Source organism: Citrus sinensis, chromosome 4 (assembly GCF_022201045.2).
Source record: "Citrus sinensis cultivar Valencia sweet orange chromosome 4, DVS_A1.0, whole genome shotgun sequence".
NCBI classification, from domain to species: Eukaryota; Viridiplantae; Streptophyta; class Magnoliopsida; order Sapindales; family Rutaceae; genus Citrus; species Citrus sinensis.
Window position 1 is genome coordinate 5830284 of NC_068559.1, and position 16305 is coordinate 5846588.

At 34.6% G+C, this 16305-nt stretch overlaps 3 protein-coding genes across 11 annotated transcripts; 2 read left to right on the top strand and 1 right to left on the bottom strand.

Annotated features, from left to right (window-relative positions):
- The first annotated feature begins 245 nt into the window (after positions 1-245).
- LOC107177862 (putative glycine-rich cell wall structural protein 1) lies at positions 246-710 on the top strand. Its single transcript, XM_025101143.2, has one exon. The coding sequence runs from the start codon at positions 246-248 to the stop codon at positions 708-710; it is 465 nt and encodes a 154-aa protein (XP_024956911.1).
- A 658-nt stretch (positions 711-1368) lies between these two features.
- LOC102622480 (protein BTR1) lies at positions 1369-8552 on the bottom strand. Of its 2 annotated transcripts, none has more exons than XM_006485242.4 (9): positions 8284-8552; positions 8035-8137; positions 5934-6172; positions 5745-5854; positions 4216-4409; positions 3156-3283; positions 2179-2274; positions 2038-2099; positions 1369-1941 (listed from the first exon to the last, which is right to left on the bottom strand). In XM_006485242.4, exons 2-9 carry the CDS (start codon positions 8117-8119, stop codon positions 1845-1847), a joined length of 1011 nt encoding a protein of 336 aa, XP_006485305.1. In that variant the 5' UTR covers positions 8120-8137; positions 8284-8552; the 3' UTR covers positions 1369-1844. The 2 variants fall into 2 exon arrangements, with proteins under 2 accessions (XP_006485305.1, XP_006485304.1); XM_006485241.4 differs by having other exon boundaries at positions 8035-8144.
- Positions 8553-11218: 2666 nt separating this feature from the next.
- On the top strand, positions 11219-15804 carry LOC102621133 (uncharacterized). Of its 8 annotated transcripts, none has more exons than XR_008054306.1 (8): positions 11221-11525; positions 12191-12381; positions 12707-12752; positions 13520-13602; positions 13702-13818; positions 14786-15217; positions 15320-15430; positions 15526-15804. XR_008054306.1 is itself a non-coding variant. In XM_006485238.4 (7 exons), exons 1-6 carry the CDS (start codon positions 11303-11305, stop codon positions 15389-15391), a joined length of 732 nt encoding a protein of 243 aa, XP_006485301.1. In that variant the 5' UTR covers positions 11225-11302; the 3' UTR covers positions 15392-15430; positions 15526-15804. The 8 variants fall into 8 exon arrangements, 3 of the variants coding, with proteins under 3 accessions (XP_006485301.1, XP_006485302.1, XP_052296201.1); XR_008054307.1 differs by having other exon boundaries at positions 15537-15804; XR_001508795.3 differs by having other exon boundaries at positions 11219-11530; positions 15320-15804.
- The last annotated feature ends 501 nt before the right edge of the window (positions 15805-16305 follow it).

Consider the following 16305-nt stretch of genomic DNA (forward strand, 5'->3'; position numbering starts at 1 on the left):
AAAATTACTTAAACGCTCTTTCAAAGAAGCTAGAATTTCGGCAAACGTTGGATAAAGGTAACCCTTTTCAGTCCTATATATAGGGACCCTACCTTGCCATATAATTCACTTATCAGCAAGAAACTATAGAGATTAAGTAGTTTTGTATGTACTGAGTGTGTGTTTAAGTAAACAGTGAGTGAGCTTTGTACATTGTTGTACTTCTTGTAAAACCCTACGTTTGAGTTTTTGAGAGTTCGGAAAATATGGCAAGGTTTAGGGTGATTGTTGGTGTAGCGTTCTTGATTATGGTCCTTGTGGACTGCTCCTTTGCCGCTAGACAATCAAAGGCTTTACATGGAGGAGGTGGCGGAGGAGGAGGCGGAGGCAGAGGAGGTGGTGGAGGAGGCAGTTTTGGGTCGGGGAGTAGGTATGGGTCTGGTAGTGGATATGGGTCTGGGTATGGAAGTGGTGGAGGAAACGGTGGAGGTGGTGGAGGCGGAGGCGGTAGAGGAGGTGGCGGTGGTGGAGGCTCCGGAGTTGGAGGTGGGTCTGGATATGGAAGCGGGTCTGGATACGGAAGTGGATATGGAAGTGGTGGAGGTAGAGGAGGAGGAGGCGGTGGAGGAGGAGGAGGAGGAGGCGGAGGAGGAGGCCATGGTGGCGGATCTGGATATGGGTCGGGCCAGGGTTCCGGATACGGTGGTGGAGGAGGTGATGAATCCCCATAAACATGAACACATGAAGGTTCCTGTTTCATTAGGTAGCAATTAGCAATGCACTCTTCAATCCCACTTTTTACTTTTGGCATTAGTAATTCTCAAATAAAATTGTAGCGGATTCACTTCATGCATGCATTTCACTTTTGGCATTTGTAATTCTCAAATAAAATTGTAGCGAATTCACTCCTTGCATGCGGTTTGTGCATGCATGGCGGGGAAAGTTGCATTTCTTTCTGCATGTGTCTCTACGATACTGCTATACACATGCTTTGTTATTACCAAGGTTTATTGATACATCAATGCAAAATAAAAATTTACCCGTGTGCTAGTTATAGCATTATTCAACCAGCCCTTGTATACATTTCACACCCATATCTATGGAAGTTTCGAAACCATGAACGTTTTGTCTACATCCTTATATTCAAGTGAAACGGTTTGTTGAACAAAAACATTGCTGTACATTAGGCTTTCTTCCAAGAGCGTTTCAACAACTTAAATAAGGAACTGGTAAAATTTGAAGCAACAACCAAGAGGCCGCAACAGGCAACTTCCTTTCCAACAGTGTCAAAAAAACTGACTAGAGTGAAAAGAGTTCATGTAAGATGACCAGTGACTAATACAAGACCTTTCAAGACAATCGGCCTGTTATCATATTAAATGGCAACACTAGGAAGAAATGACGACAGCATATAACATTCAATAAGGAAGCAAATGACAGTGTGTTTAAGCAACAATCATCCGTTAGGAGAAACATTGTTTCAGAACAAAAACCTCATAACTTAATCTAAAGCTTAGTTTCCTAACAAAAAACATTAATTTAATGCTGGTTAATTTAGAGAAGGCTACAACTGAATGAGAAACGAATGAAGCTAACTCTAGTATTCAGCAAAGCAATGATGGCCTATTCCGACGAACTTCTTTATATGGAGCTCGATGTAAAGCTGTATATTAAGAATCCCTGTATGATGCTCTGCCTCAACAAAAGTAAATACCGTTCTTCCTTCTATTCCCATTACTGTTATCAGATTTCTCACCAACTCATTTTGCGAGGACACACACATACTCACATGTATTTTAGATCATCAAATCATAAGCAGGTCCACCAAAAGATTGTCAACGACAATTAGTTGCAATACTTGAGAACTAATCCATCAACCGGTCGGAAGCATATGCTACCTTCTGCATTATCATGGACTCAGCTGTACGGATTGATCGCTGGGGCCCAGAGATTGTGACTTTCCTGCAAGCCATGTACCAGAAAGCAAAAGATTAGAAAAGCTTTGAACTATAATTTTCCAAAACAACAGATTGATGAACTCTTTGTTCACTTTTGTACCTCTCAGATGTTCCAGAGAAGAAATCACCCCTATCTGATACCTTTATCCTAGCCCCACTGATCTGCAATATTTGAGTTGCTCCACTTCAGTGCATACGTAATCTTATATAAACTAACTTAAATAATTCGCCATTCACTAACCTGACTAATTTCCATTATGTTCCTTCCACCACGACCAACAACAAACCCAATATGCTCATCCGCCACACCAATTGTCAGTGAGTTCGTACGATCATCCTAAAAATCAAAAGAAGGCTGTTGGTCATTCAAAATCAACATACTCAAAAGCATTTTTTACTCCGAGAATCAGTTATCAGAAAAGCACATTAACATGAAATATTAAAACAGAGATTTCTTATTTGAACAGGTTCAATGCATTCATTTGATACAAGAATTTGCCACAGAATAAACCACTTTTTCCATTAAGGCAGCAAATATACGATCTAATAAGTATAACCAGGATCCCACTCTACAAGTTCACATGGAGAGGAGTCCACAAAGAGAAGATGTAAATTCATATGCTTGAACAAATTGTCAAGCAACTATGTTTCCAGGACCTTAGAAACAAGGAAATTCCCTTTAAGCATTGTGACTAACATGATTCTATAATCTGTTTCTGGAAAAAACTTGAACTTTTAAAGTTTTCAGCAGTGCAGATATCAGCATGAAGATGCTATACAAAATAATAATTGGTTAAACTACCTAGTCAACTTAGTATCATCCGGGTAAAAGGTCAAGTTCTTGAAAAGAGGGGGGGGAGTTTCTATTACACAATTTCATAATAACCTGGAAGAAGATCAGGCAGCTGATAAATTAATCATGCTAATTTCAACCCAGTGTAAAAGTGAAGTTATTCCAGAAACAAGTAGCATAAGACACAGTGTCTCAAAGAGGTGGGGCCTGGCCTAATTCCAATGAGCCCAACCAAGCATGTTTGAACTTCTGAATTGCACACATTCATTAAGCCTCAATCTGGGCAAGCAGACATTCTCAGCAAATCAGCATTCATTAAGTCTTATCTCTTCATATATTGACAAACTAAAATGACAGATAATTGGCTGAGCAATTAAAATAATTAATAACATTCCAACAGGATTCAAGGGCCATGGAAGGAGAACCTTGTTATTCTGAAACTTTCTTCCACCCATATTGGGTCCATAGTGTGCTGCTGTATTGTGTGGCACTGCTGGAACAGGAGGCGGCACAGCCCCATATGGCATGCCGTGAAAACCAGAGAAGAAAACACCTAAAAATTCAAGTTAAAAACAAATTAAAATTCCAACATAATAATTGAGACAACGTAGTTCCAGCAACGACGAGGATCATGCTACATTAATCAACTAATAGACTATAAATTACAAAAGAGGAAGGATCATTAACAATTAGGGAACAAAGCCATAGCACTAATTACTAACCAAAATACTTTTGGAAATTAAAAAAAAAAAAAAAAAAAAACTACAGACATAGCATAATTTCAGTACTCACTAGGAACCATGTACATTGATCACAACACGCAATTTTTAGAAGTTACAACAGACAAATGAACATTAAAATTAGTACAAACCATACAACTGACTAACGACCAAATTCTTTTAAAATGTTTTTCTAAAAAAAAATTCCCAAATATCACAAACGAATCAACTCTTTTCTCTCATATACTGACTCAGAATTAGATATATGGTAATCTTCCCGAATGCTTTTTGCCAGGGTCAGGTTCCACTAATCCAATTCCAGTCATTTTTCCATCAACATAGCTGCTGTACTTGTTTGCTCTTGAACATTGTGCCAGCAGCAATATAGAAACACTAGGAAGCATGATTTAGAAAAGAAGGGCGGAGTGAGAAACGGAAGAATGGATAGGTGTCAAATTCCAGTTCTAGCTCATGGTACACCCCAAAATAAATACATCAGGAAATTTTAAACTTGCAAGATAGAGTGCTTTTGAGCCACTTCTTTTACTCAAAATAATAACTAGAAACTCCAGATTGAGGAAATCTGACTTTCACATTTCATACCAGAGCCAAAACACAATCACCAGATATAAAAGGTTAAATAAAGGTGTCAAAAAGAAGTTTAAAGCAAAGCAAAGCATTTAAAACTTGAAAGTAGCATACAAAAAACTACAAGGAGATGGTGTGACAACAGCGGGATTGAATACACTAATCATAAAAGACATACCAGCATATGTATAGGGAACTGTCATAGTCTGCGAGTAAAGAGTATCTTCCGATAGCTTTAACAGAATCAATTCAAGAGCCCTCATCTGCTCATCAAGAGTTCCTGTCAGGGTCACTAGCCTATCATTCAACCCATAATAACTATGATCCAGACGAGATATTTTAATAACAGCTTGGGAGTCATCCATAAATGACCTGCACAAGGTCAAAATGATGTCAGTGTTGACTTATTTTTCATTTTAAGGGCTTTGGTAGCGGATATAGGAATATATAAATGACCATTTGCTTTTCACCATATTCTCAGGAGCAACTGTTAAGGAACCACGAAATGCAAAAATGGTCAAACTTGAAATCCAATACAAGTAGAAAACTAAATGTAATGATCCTTAAAGTAACCCTAATTTTTACCTCAGCCAGGACTATGGTTTGGGCCACACAACTATAGATCTATTGATAGGAAAGCTTGATTTATTGTTATCTTCTTCTTCCCCCCCCCCCCCCCCCCCCCCCCCCTTTTTTTTTTAACTCAGAACAGGAAGAGGGGGAAAGGGATGGGAGTGTTTAAAGAAACAAGTACAAAAGGTGCTTCCTCTAAAGCAACCAACAACATACACTTGTAATCTTGTTTTATATATTAATCTAACTATTATAATTTCTCGTCCAAGGGGGAAAAAAATGCACTGTGGAGGCTATGGAGCTAGCAGCTTAAGCCATCATGAAAGAATTAAACATCTGTAAGAGTACGTGAGGTTTTTTTGATGCAAAATTTTCTTGGTTTCCATTGGAACAGTTACCATAAGGGGTCTGTTTGTGTCAAATGGTAGAAGGTATTCACATAAGATAAAACAAATATATGAAAGCACGAAATCCAAATATGAAGAAAATTTTACTAGGCATTAAGGTCAATATAACCAATCATTCGGTAGGGTTATATAATTTTATTAATAAATAATCCATTAACAAGTAACTAAATACTGTAAAGGACCCATAACTCTAACCATAAACCAAAAAGGGTTCACTTAGAAGCAATGAGTAAGCATTACAGCAAAAGGCCGATTCAATTTCACACTTAAGAAGAAGCAATCAATACTATTCCCACAAACCCCAAGATGTTTAAGATTTTACATTAAGGTATTAGCTTGGAAAAAATAGAGTTTAAAGTTAATAGCAAACAATTGTCAGCCAATATACATCTCTCAAGAATTTTATAGAACACCCTAAATGGACCAAAAAAACTATGTAGAGCTGCATGTGGGATGAGACTTGTTCATTACAAAAGCATTTCTCAGATCTTCCAGGTTCAAATACTATTTGTCGATTCCATAATACTTCAAAAAATGATTTCCCGTAAACAAACACCACATTTGTATGAAAATTATGAATAAAATTGTACTCATAACCCAGTTATTTTTCAAGCTCATCCAAAAGTTTCAACATATAACAGAACACAAAAATGCTTTCATCAGTTAAGGTTCAAAGGCATGGCAACTGAACAATTTAAAGCAGAAAAACAAGAAGCAGTCTTCATACTTTATAGTGGCCCCTGCCTTCCCAATTATGCTTCCACAGGAGCTATTAGGAACAATTAGTCTCAGCTTTGTCTTTGTCCCAACATCATCAGCCTGATCTTCAGCATGAAGCTGACCAAAAATAGAAACTATTATTACTAATAGAAAGGAATAGCCTTATTAAGTGCAATTCCAGCATCATAAAGAATACCTCAGTCAGCAACTTATCAATAACGAGATCCACGGCCCTGAGAATTTCATCAATTGTTCCAGAAATCATAATGATCCTATCAGTTGTTCCTGGAAAAAATTCATGACTGCGAGACAACTGGATTCTTGCTCCAGACTGTGACTGAAAATCATTAATTGTGGAGCCACCCTTTCCAATGACAGCACCAGCTAAGGGATTCGAGACAAGAAACCTAATGTATGTGGGCTTCTCGGTAGGATCTGGCAGAATCAAGTAAGATAAGAGCACTTAGCAAAAGTAGTAAGGTTAATATGAACAGTCTTTCCATAGATCAAATGCAGACTCAAAACCAAACAAAAGTGAGGGGAAAAAACTACAGAACAATAACAGACAGTACAGATGAGGCTGATTTAAAGGTATCTACATGTCACTTCAAATGCAACTATAATGCATTAACAAGAACACCTCAAAGACCTTAGGAAGTGCAATCATCTATGCTATAAACTAAATATTTGTGAACTGCAAACAATTTGATAGCTTTATAGAATAAGAAAAATAAACTGTAATTCAGGGAGGCAGCGCAAGACTTTATTGTCCGTTTATAGAATGAAGTGGAACAGCACAGAACTTAATCTTCAAGGAAACCAAGCATCATATGCATGTTCATAAATTATAATCAACTGCACAGCACTTAACTACACATAAGACATTGTATAGAGCCAATTAAAATGCTAGTTTAATGTGCTAGGAATATTTTGTTCTGGGTGCCATTCAGCCCAACTAGAAAAACCTCTAGGGTAGAGACTCACATAGGTGATGACGGGACTTAGTTTCTAGTCATGCTATGCTTAAAAAAAAAAAAGGTATATTTTCTGTTAAATGGAAATTCTGTATAATAAAAAAAAAAAAATTCTACAGTTTATCCCCTAAAATCAAAACTCTGCAACCAAATGAACCAAAGCTCAGTCAATAAGTTCTTCACTTCTCACAGGTCCTAACTAGAATCTAAAAAGCAAGCAGTTCCCAAATGCTAGAACAGAGGATACTTCTCTCTATTCACCATAATTGAAACTGTTGCAGAGATAGCTACATCAATTCAAGCCTAAGCACATCCAGACCAGAAAAAGAACTGAAAAGAGGTGACGGAATGGAAAATCAACTTGAGAAAAGTAAATTCGCAGATGAAGCAAGACACACACATATATATAAATATGTTAAACAAAACTCTTACATCTCAGAAAGTCCAACTTGTCACTCAACCACAAAGGCCATTTAACTGACATAACTCATTTTATAGTAATACATCTGAACCAAGCCAATTACTAGGACTGACACCGAACCTTGGGCAATTGGCACATGGGCAGAAGGAGGCAAGGTTGGGCAGGCATCGAGACATTCCTTACAAGTCCAACATTAACCTGGCTACATCTTCCTCTATTATTCCTTGAATCTCTCTCCTTCTCTATACAACTAAAATGAATTATAATCTCTATGGTTTCCTTATATCAAATACCAACAGCATGGGGCCAAAAAATAAAAAATAAAATATAAAAATAAAACAACAGGATGGGGAAAGGGAGGTGTTTGGTCAAGCATTGGGCACAACGTACACAAAGGAATTTTGTTTTCATATTTATTCATTTCTAAAAAAATAAAATGTTGGAATTGGAATGTCAGGAAACCTAAAGAATTTTGCAAAAATAGACGATAGCAGGTGACGGCAATCCTATATCATCTGGAACAGCCACATCTAAAATGCTGCAAAAAGCACTCACGAACGAAAATATCAAAATAAGAACCAATTCTTTTATCCAACAGCACAAATAATAACAATAGCCATTACGTTTATCACATTTCACTCCCAAACAAAACATACACTCAGATGCATTTCAACAGAACAATAATAGAAACTGTTAATCTCAGCATCCAAACAGAGCCTCCCCTTCAAAAAATGCCAAGAGTTAGGATTCCAATTGAAATAACAAATACATAATTCAAAACCAAAACGATTCACAATACTCGACCGAAAGAAAAAAAAAGATTTAAATTAAATTAAATTAAATTAAAAAAAAGCGCGCGCGAAAGAGAAAGAGAGAGAAACAGAAAAGATCGGATCAGAGACCTGAAGACAGCGACTTAACCGGCGCCGTAGATCGCTTTCCATGCACATCCGGCGACGGGACGTAAGACGACTCGTTCGTCTCCATTTTGCTGCTCCTCTTCTCCTTCAAACTAAAGAAATCACAAAAGATAAACTTACGCACACACTCACATTATCAAAAACAAATATAAATTAATTACATTAATAAAGCAAACACACAAAAAAAATAGAAGCAACAGACAGAGAAAGAGAGAGAGAGAGAATTTTTACTTGTAAATTAATATTTAATTGAAAGCTATGAAATTTGATCGTGATAGAAGAACAAATTTGATTATATTTATTTTAATATTTATATATATTTTCTTTTTTGTTTGGAGAAAATGAAGCTAGGGATTGCACAGATTTTGTGTTGCGTTGTGTTGTGCTGCGCTGCGCTGCTGCTGCTATCCATCCATGTTTACGTTTTTTGGCTTCTCTTTCATTGTTTGTTGTTTGATTTAGGCGTGAAAATCGCATCTTTTCTGATTTTTTATTTTTTATTTTCTAATTTCTTCTTTTCTTATACACGTAATATAAGCTGTACACAGATTTTTTTTTTGTAAATATAAATAAATTTATTTGTGATCACATATTTATATCATGGACTATTTCCCGTAGACCGTAGCTCATTTCTCTCCAGTCCACCGCACGTGCACAATTTTTTTTTTTTCGGTAAAAAAAATATATTAATGGATACTAAAAAATTTTTTTAGAGAATTTAAATAATTTTTTTATAAAGTATTAGGATCCAAGCTTATTTTTTGGATGATCATTATTTATTTTGTATTTTATTTTTTTATTTACCACCATTAATTCAACATTTAATTAAAAATTCAACTCAAATTTTTTTTTATAAATTAAAACGATTAATTTTAGAACGACAACTTAACAACCATATCTCACAGCTTGACACTTTTAATTAGAGATGGCAAAACCCCGGGCCGGGTCCGGGTATTGCCATGACCGGACCCTGCCCGGATGCAACCGGTCTGGGTTTTAATCCGGGTACCCGGATTTTATATTTTTTAATATTTTATGTGTATATATTTTTTATTTTTTGGTAATTTTATAAGTTTTAAATTTATTTCAATAAAATTTGACATGAAAATATAAATTTTAAGTGTTTAAAACTTTATATATGTATAATAAATAAGTTAAATAAATATAAAATATTTAAAATAATATATATTTTATAATTTTTTTTAATAAAATCTGGGTTCCGGGTTTATCAAGTGATGCCCAAGACCGACCCGGCTTCATACCCGGGCCGGGTAACGCTCGGGTACGGTCCGGGTCCGGACCGGGCGGGTATTTTTGCCACCTCTACTTTTAATTATTAGATTTTGTTATTTTCTTTTAATCCATGATGCTAAAGTTGTGGGCTATAATACCTTTTAGCCGTTCGAACCTTGGTTTAGAATATTTTTAGTATGCTTTTAATTTTTTTATAATATATAATGGAAAAGCGAATTTTTGTACTTTAATTAAATTAAAATTGAATAATATCATAGTTTTGTACGTTTAAATTGGTTTTTATTTTTAAAAAAATCTGAGGGGATGAAATTACTTTTTAAAAAATTTAATATATGGATTCTTCATTTACAAATTAACAATTTTCACAACAAATAATCTTGAAGTTAATTAAGTGATAGTAATGAACTAATGATGTCTCATTGAAGGTTATGATTTACTATTAGCAATGATGATTGATGAGACTCTATTGAGTGATTTAAAAGTTTATTGAAGGGAATAGGGGCCAGTGAAAAATGATGACGACGATGATGATGTTATTATGAGAATCTAATCTTAATTGTAATTTGATTTTGATGACAGCATTCGTGATTACTCACTATTTTAGTGATCATAACAGATGATAAGGTAATAAGAATTAAATAACAATGAAAATTATCATTAGAAATTATATCACAGTATAGCTGATAGTCATAAAGGAAATAATTACACATTTACAACAATATCAACATGCTACTAAAGTTGTGGTTCCCATATCAATAAATCGACTCAACTATTAAGGTAAGCCCACTAATGATAGGGATTGCAAAAAAATTGAAGGCATGTTATGTTAAGATCAAGTATAAGATCTGATTTTATTTTTATTTTATAAAAAAGATTGGGTTAGAATATAATTTTTCATAGTCGTTGGGTCGAGTATGGGTATAAAATATGAGTACATATATACATTCACTAAATTTATTGGACAATTAATTATTTGTTTTTAAAGTATTTTAAAAATTAAAATTAACAGCTAAATTCAAAAAACATTAAAGTAAAAAATTAAAATCCTAAAACAGAAATATTAGCACTTAGCAGTTTAATAATTCAAACGACTATCTAATGTAATGTCATCCTACTTATTTACTTAGAGATTTTAGACCAGACATTTATTAGACTATTTAAAATCTTGTCTTAATAATAAATAAATGATAATAAAGTAATGTTGAAATTAAAGTCAGTTGAAAGGAGTCAAGTTTAAATCTTGTCTTAAAATTCCTAAATGACACTAACTTTAAACTTAATCTTGTCTTAATAATTTTAAATCAAACTCACTTTATGGGTGCGTTTGAGATTGATGTTAGACGGCTGTACCTTAAAATTTGCAGCATTAAAGTATGTGATAAATACTAACTGCTGTAACTTGAAACCTATGATGATATGATTTTTCATTTATAATGGAAAATTTATTATATCTTTAATAATTTTATCAAAATTATCATTTAAAAATTATATTTATTATATATTACTGACTTTTATTTTATAATTATAATTTTTTTTACAGCAACTGTAACTTAAAATATTAAGTACCTCAATCTCAAACTCATCCTAAAATTTATTCAATAATTTCCACATATTTTTGTGTTTTAAAAGTGCTCTACTGACCGTCTTTGTGATATACCCTTGTATGTCCACATTGATTGTTACATGCGTTGTTGCTGAACTATTTTTATTCGTTCCATTAATTCATTTGCATTTTATTTTAATTGAATTTGCAATATGAAAAAACAATTATATTTAAAAAAAAAACCTTTAAAAAATTCAAAATCTTCATTATGAGAAAAATAAATAAAAAAGGAAACCACGTGACTCTCACGTGAATACGATCACGTGCATAACACGTGCCCTTATCTCTCTCAGCTCTCCCGAGTCCGGCTTCCAAAGTCTTTGGTCGAAAGTCGAAACTCGAAATGAGATAAGAGAATTATTAAATCTTTTAAAAAAGGAAAAAAACAGCAAAATGAAAATGGCGCTGAACTGTTCTTCATCAACCTGTATTACATTTCCATATAATAAAATTAGAAACCCCACGAACACAAGCTCTCTTACTCTGAAAACGGGTTTTTTTCACTTGACTCAAAAGTCCCCGTTTCGCGTTTCGGCAGCAACCTCTCCCGCAAAAGCGCGTTTCGTTGCCAGCCGCAAAGAGTCCGTTCGGGTTCGCCAGCTCCAGCGGCCTCTAAGTAATGTTAGCAACCTTTTTCTTTTTTCTATTTCATTTAAATATAAAACAAGCGTGTGTTTAGAAATAAAAGTGATTCTGAGTATCAAGTATTTTGTAAGTGAAGAAGCTCATTTCTTTAGCAGCTGGAAGCGTGTTATATGGTGTGTTTTAATTGTTTTCGCATTGCGAAATCGCTTTCTTGGTCAAAAAGTGAGTCCAAATTGCATCTTGCGTATGGGTTTTGTAGTGTTTAACTGAAATGTCTACAAGTGCTTTAGTGCTTTTGCTAAATGCTTTTTCTACAAACAAAAGCATTTGAAGTGGTTTCTAAAAGCACTTGTTAGGTACTTTTTCTAAAAACATTTTCAAGTGCCTTAATGCAAGGCATTTTTTGCGGATAACGCACCTTTAGTAATAGAGTAACGGTTTAAGTGTTCTGCAGAAAAGTATCTACAAAAAGATCCCACATACGACAATCACAAACTCAATTGTCAATATTTCATATAGAGAGTTTGAACGTATATTATTATTCTTTATCTAATTCAGCTAAACTCTACAAATTACACACAATATGCAGTTTTGGAGAAACTACTTTGGTGGTGTCAAAAGCACTTCCAATTACACTCTTTAATATTTATGCTTGAAAATTTGAATTTTTGAATATATACATGTAACGTGTTGCAGTTGAATATATGAGCTTGCCAGCGAGTCAGTACTCGGTGTTGGATGCAGAGAGGATAGAGAGGGTGGATGACAACACATTCAGGTGTTATGTATATAGATTCAAGTTCTTTGCATTCGAGATCTGTCCTGTTTTGCTTGTTAGAGTTGAAGAGCAGCCCAATGGTTGTTGCATTAAGCTCTTGTCCTGTAAGGTTTGTTTGTCTTGAATGAACTTGTTTTCAATCATCTTCTTTAGTTTATTCCATTTATCTTTGCTTGCTGAAAAAATTTAAAATGAGAAGAAATATTTGGGATTCAAAATGTAGGGTGTCGTCGTGTAACTGGTTAAGATGACCTGAAACTGAAGCAAATATAATTTTACTTACTCCAACTGTTTTTGCGTGCTGAACTATCCGTAACCCTTTTATGAAATAAAAGTTAAATTGGCTTAATATGCTAAATGTAGGATGTTTTGTGGAGTTATTGGGATATGCTTGTATGATTATGTTGTGACATGTATCTGTTGATTGGTGTCAGCTTGAGGGCTCACCGATTGTGGTTGCACAGAATGACAAGTTTGATGGTAAGCAAAATAACGGGCTTTAACATCTCAAAAGAACTAAATGGATTTGTTTTTCTTTTCGTTGTAATTGTTAGGATAAATGACATATGTTGTTATGTAAGCTATCAGAACTAAGCAAGTGACTATTGTTTGATGAGAAAATTTACGTGAAGCATTTGAATTATTTGTTAGTTGGTCAATTTCACAAGAGTAACTTGATAATGTTAAGTAGATTTAAATTGTTATGCAAATTGGACTTATATTTTTAATTTGGTGATCTCAGATTTTCATAGTGTACTTGCAATCCACCAAATTGCTTATTCAATCTCAGAATGAAACAAGTGGACTATATATTGTCTGGTTTGATAAGTATTTTTAATTGGAATAAAGAAGAGTAGAAGAAATTCATTGATGGAGTACAGTCTAATGGAATTGGCTTTGTCTTGCATAAATCCATGGCAAAGAAAGTTTGATGGATTTTTTTTTTGCCTTTGACATGATGAAATTCTGTTCCTTTAAATACATGTTAATCTATTTATGCCTCTCAAATTTCCTCCAATGAGCAGTTTTCAGTTGTTGGATCCTGCTACCTTGATCTTTGTATCTTTTTATGGAAGATGGTAGAGGATTTGTACCATCATCAATATTCTTTGTAAACGATGCAAATAAGAATCGGAGAGTTTCTCTTTTGGAACAATTCCATGTTGGATTGAATTTTAATTCTGAGTTCAAGTTCAAGCAATGCTCTTCTCAGGACTGATTTGGCTCGCATTTCTTGTGCTATGCAGCTTCTATGATAAACCGAATATCATGTGACAGCAACAGTCGCAACTCAGAAGTACAACAATTAACTTCAGATGCATTCATCGAGGTAGGGCTTGCATATTGATGACTTCAATTGCAGCATAAAAATAAACAAATGACCATTTATTTCTCAATATGTTTTTTGTGTTTCCCATTGGTACTCTAGGTTAGCATTGAGGTCCCATTTGCATTTAGAGCTTTTCCGGTGGAAGCTATTGAATCAAGTGGGACACAAGTCCTAGACCAGATACTTAAGCTCATGCTTCCACGCTTCATGTCGCAGGTTAGTAGAAGCATCTGTTATAGTTTCATTGAAGTGAATTAAGTAGAGTGCAGTTTAGTTGCTAATCCGATCACTGCATTTTTAGTTTATTCTGTTATACGTTGTCAATTGGTTGTGTTAACATTATTTTTCTGTTCTTTAAATCTCAAAATAGATGAAAATCACAGTGTAGACTATAGAGGATGTGATGCTGGGGTGTAGAAAAACTGATAGCTATAATACAAATGATGCCAAAGAATCGACTTAGATCATATAAAATTGTGTGTTTTTAAAGTTGGAGTTGTTCAAAAAAGATTTTAGGGGGAAAACACACAAAGAAAGAAAGAAAACAACTCACTGGATTTGGTTGTTGGCAAGACTGTCGGTTTACATGGATTGTTGGACAAATAAGTATTCACAACAACTTCGGTTTGTAATGACTGCTTCAGGTATCATAACATAGTGAAAGTAATTATGATTTAATGGATGACTGACCATAACCTTCAATGAAAGAGGATGATCTTATTCCAATCAGATATAGCACCAAGTTCAATTGTGAAATTGAGAGCTAAATAATGAAAGTTGATGGCTGGCTTGCGAATGGACCATTCACTAGGTCCTCTTAGTTGTTTATACTTAATGCTTCAGGTCAAATATTTGTCAGAATTAGAGCAGATAAAATGAAGTAAAAAATATAGGCCGTTAAATAAGTTTTTTGTGTTTATCATTGGTATGGTAATTTACAAATTTAATTCCTTATGAAGTTGATTTAATATAAAACTAAGCACCTTAAGCATTGAAGCTTTTGCCACTCCTCACAGGTAGACAAAGGACTTGTTTCCAGCTGTAAACTATGCTATTTTTATTGATTGTAAAATTGTTTGTCTATTGAGAATGTGGAGAGACATTTATGCTAGCTAACTGACTAAGAAGCAAGAAGAGAAAACTAACTGTTTGTCTCTTCTTCTCCCCTTATCTTCGAAGTCAGAATTTCATTTGCGAATGGTCACCAGAAACTAGGGGCAATTGGAGAGACTTAGGAAGCGATGCTGAAAAAAATTATCTAGTCAGTGCTAACAAGTGGATTGTTTTAATGTCTGTTACAAGTCCTACCGCAATGCAAGACAGCAAGAGCATAAGCTTTGACCGGGATTTAAATATGTTCCTTGCCGATCCAATCTGCTGCTATTGAACATATGCTATACAAGTGCTTTCATGTAGTATGATTGGGTGTCTCATGGAAGCAAATGGTTGTGTTGTGCTTCATTGTGTGTGAAAGTGAAAAAAATCAATCTTTTAAACGGAACATTAAAAAAGGGAGGTATCGGTACCTTAACTCCTGCAAAATATGCCCTGTTTTCATAGTTTTGCTGAATGTTGATGCCAGTTGCTGGAATAATTCTTGCTCAGCAACAATTGGGTACACTCTTTGATATTAAAGTGAAATGTTACAATTTAAAATGAATATTTGTTTTTCATTGTTGAGTCCTGATATATATATATTTTTCCATTGTTGTTTTAGCTTGTAAAAGACTATCAAGCATGGGCGACAGGTGATACCTCCAGGCAGCCCCTTGGAACCGGAGAGATTTGATGTTGCAAAGAACAGGACTTACTCCATTGTTTCAAATCTGTGAGCTTCTTCAACTGCGCCACTGCAGATTCATGTTGTAATATAGGCTATTTCAATCCTGTATGCTCTAAAGTACACCACTTTGTTCATATCAGTTTATTCACAGGGAGAATCAGTTACTCTGGAAGAAATCATTCACGCCCATTTAGTTGCTCCAGACTGTTAGCCGTTCCAATTTGTTGACAGCACTGCAGGCTCAGCTGCTTCGCAATCCGTCTTATATTTCTAAATTTCAAGGTGGTAACTTTGAACATGATATGCATGTATAATTGAATTTTTAGCAATTATATCCCGTAGGTGTAATCAATGTGAATTTCTTCATGAAATGAAAAATCCGACTTGCAAATATAATGAGCAAGTATTTGGTGTTCTTATTGAGTCGTTCAATGTGCCGGCAAATGTAATGGGCAAGTCTTTGTATTTGCACATTGGATATTGTCATTACATTGCAATGAGCAAAAGTCATATCGTGGGCAAAATTGCTGTAACATGATATAAATTTTAGTCCCATGACAATGTTTGAGACATAATCCTTGTAATTATTAAGCTAGAGAAGTAAACTTGGGTTTCACTTTAATAATATGATAAAGAAATTATATTCATTATTAGGCAAGTTATCGGCGATTCACCAAAAGATTACCTTGTCCTAAAAAAAGCCACAAAAATTTGAATTTATTCGATTTTGTATTTCATTATTTACGATGTATATTAATCGTTTATTAAAAAAATAAGAATACCTTTACAGGATGATCACTACCATAATTTGTTTCGTGATTTCAAGCAGCCCGTTGGAGCCGAGAGAGATTTGATATCGCGAAAGAACATGACTTACATTGCTTTGCGGCTTTAACTTTGTTCAATATTTATTGGGCTAA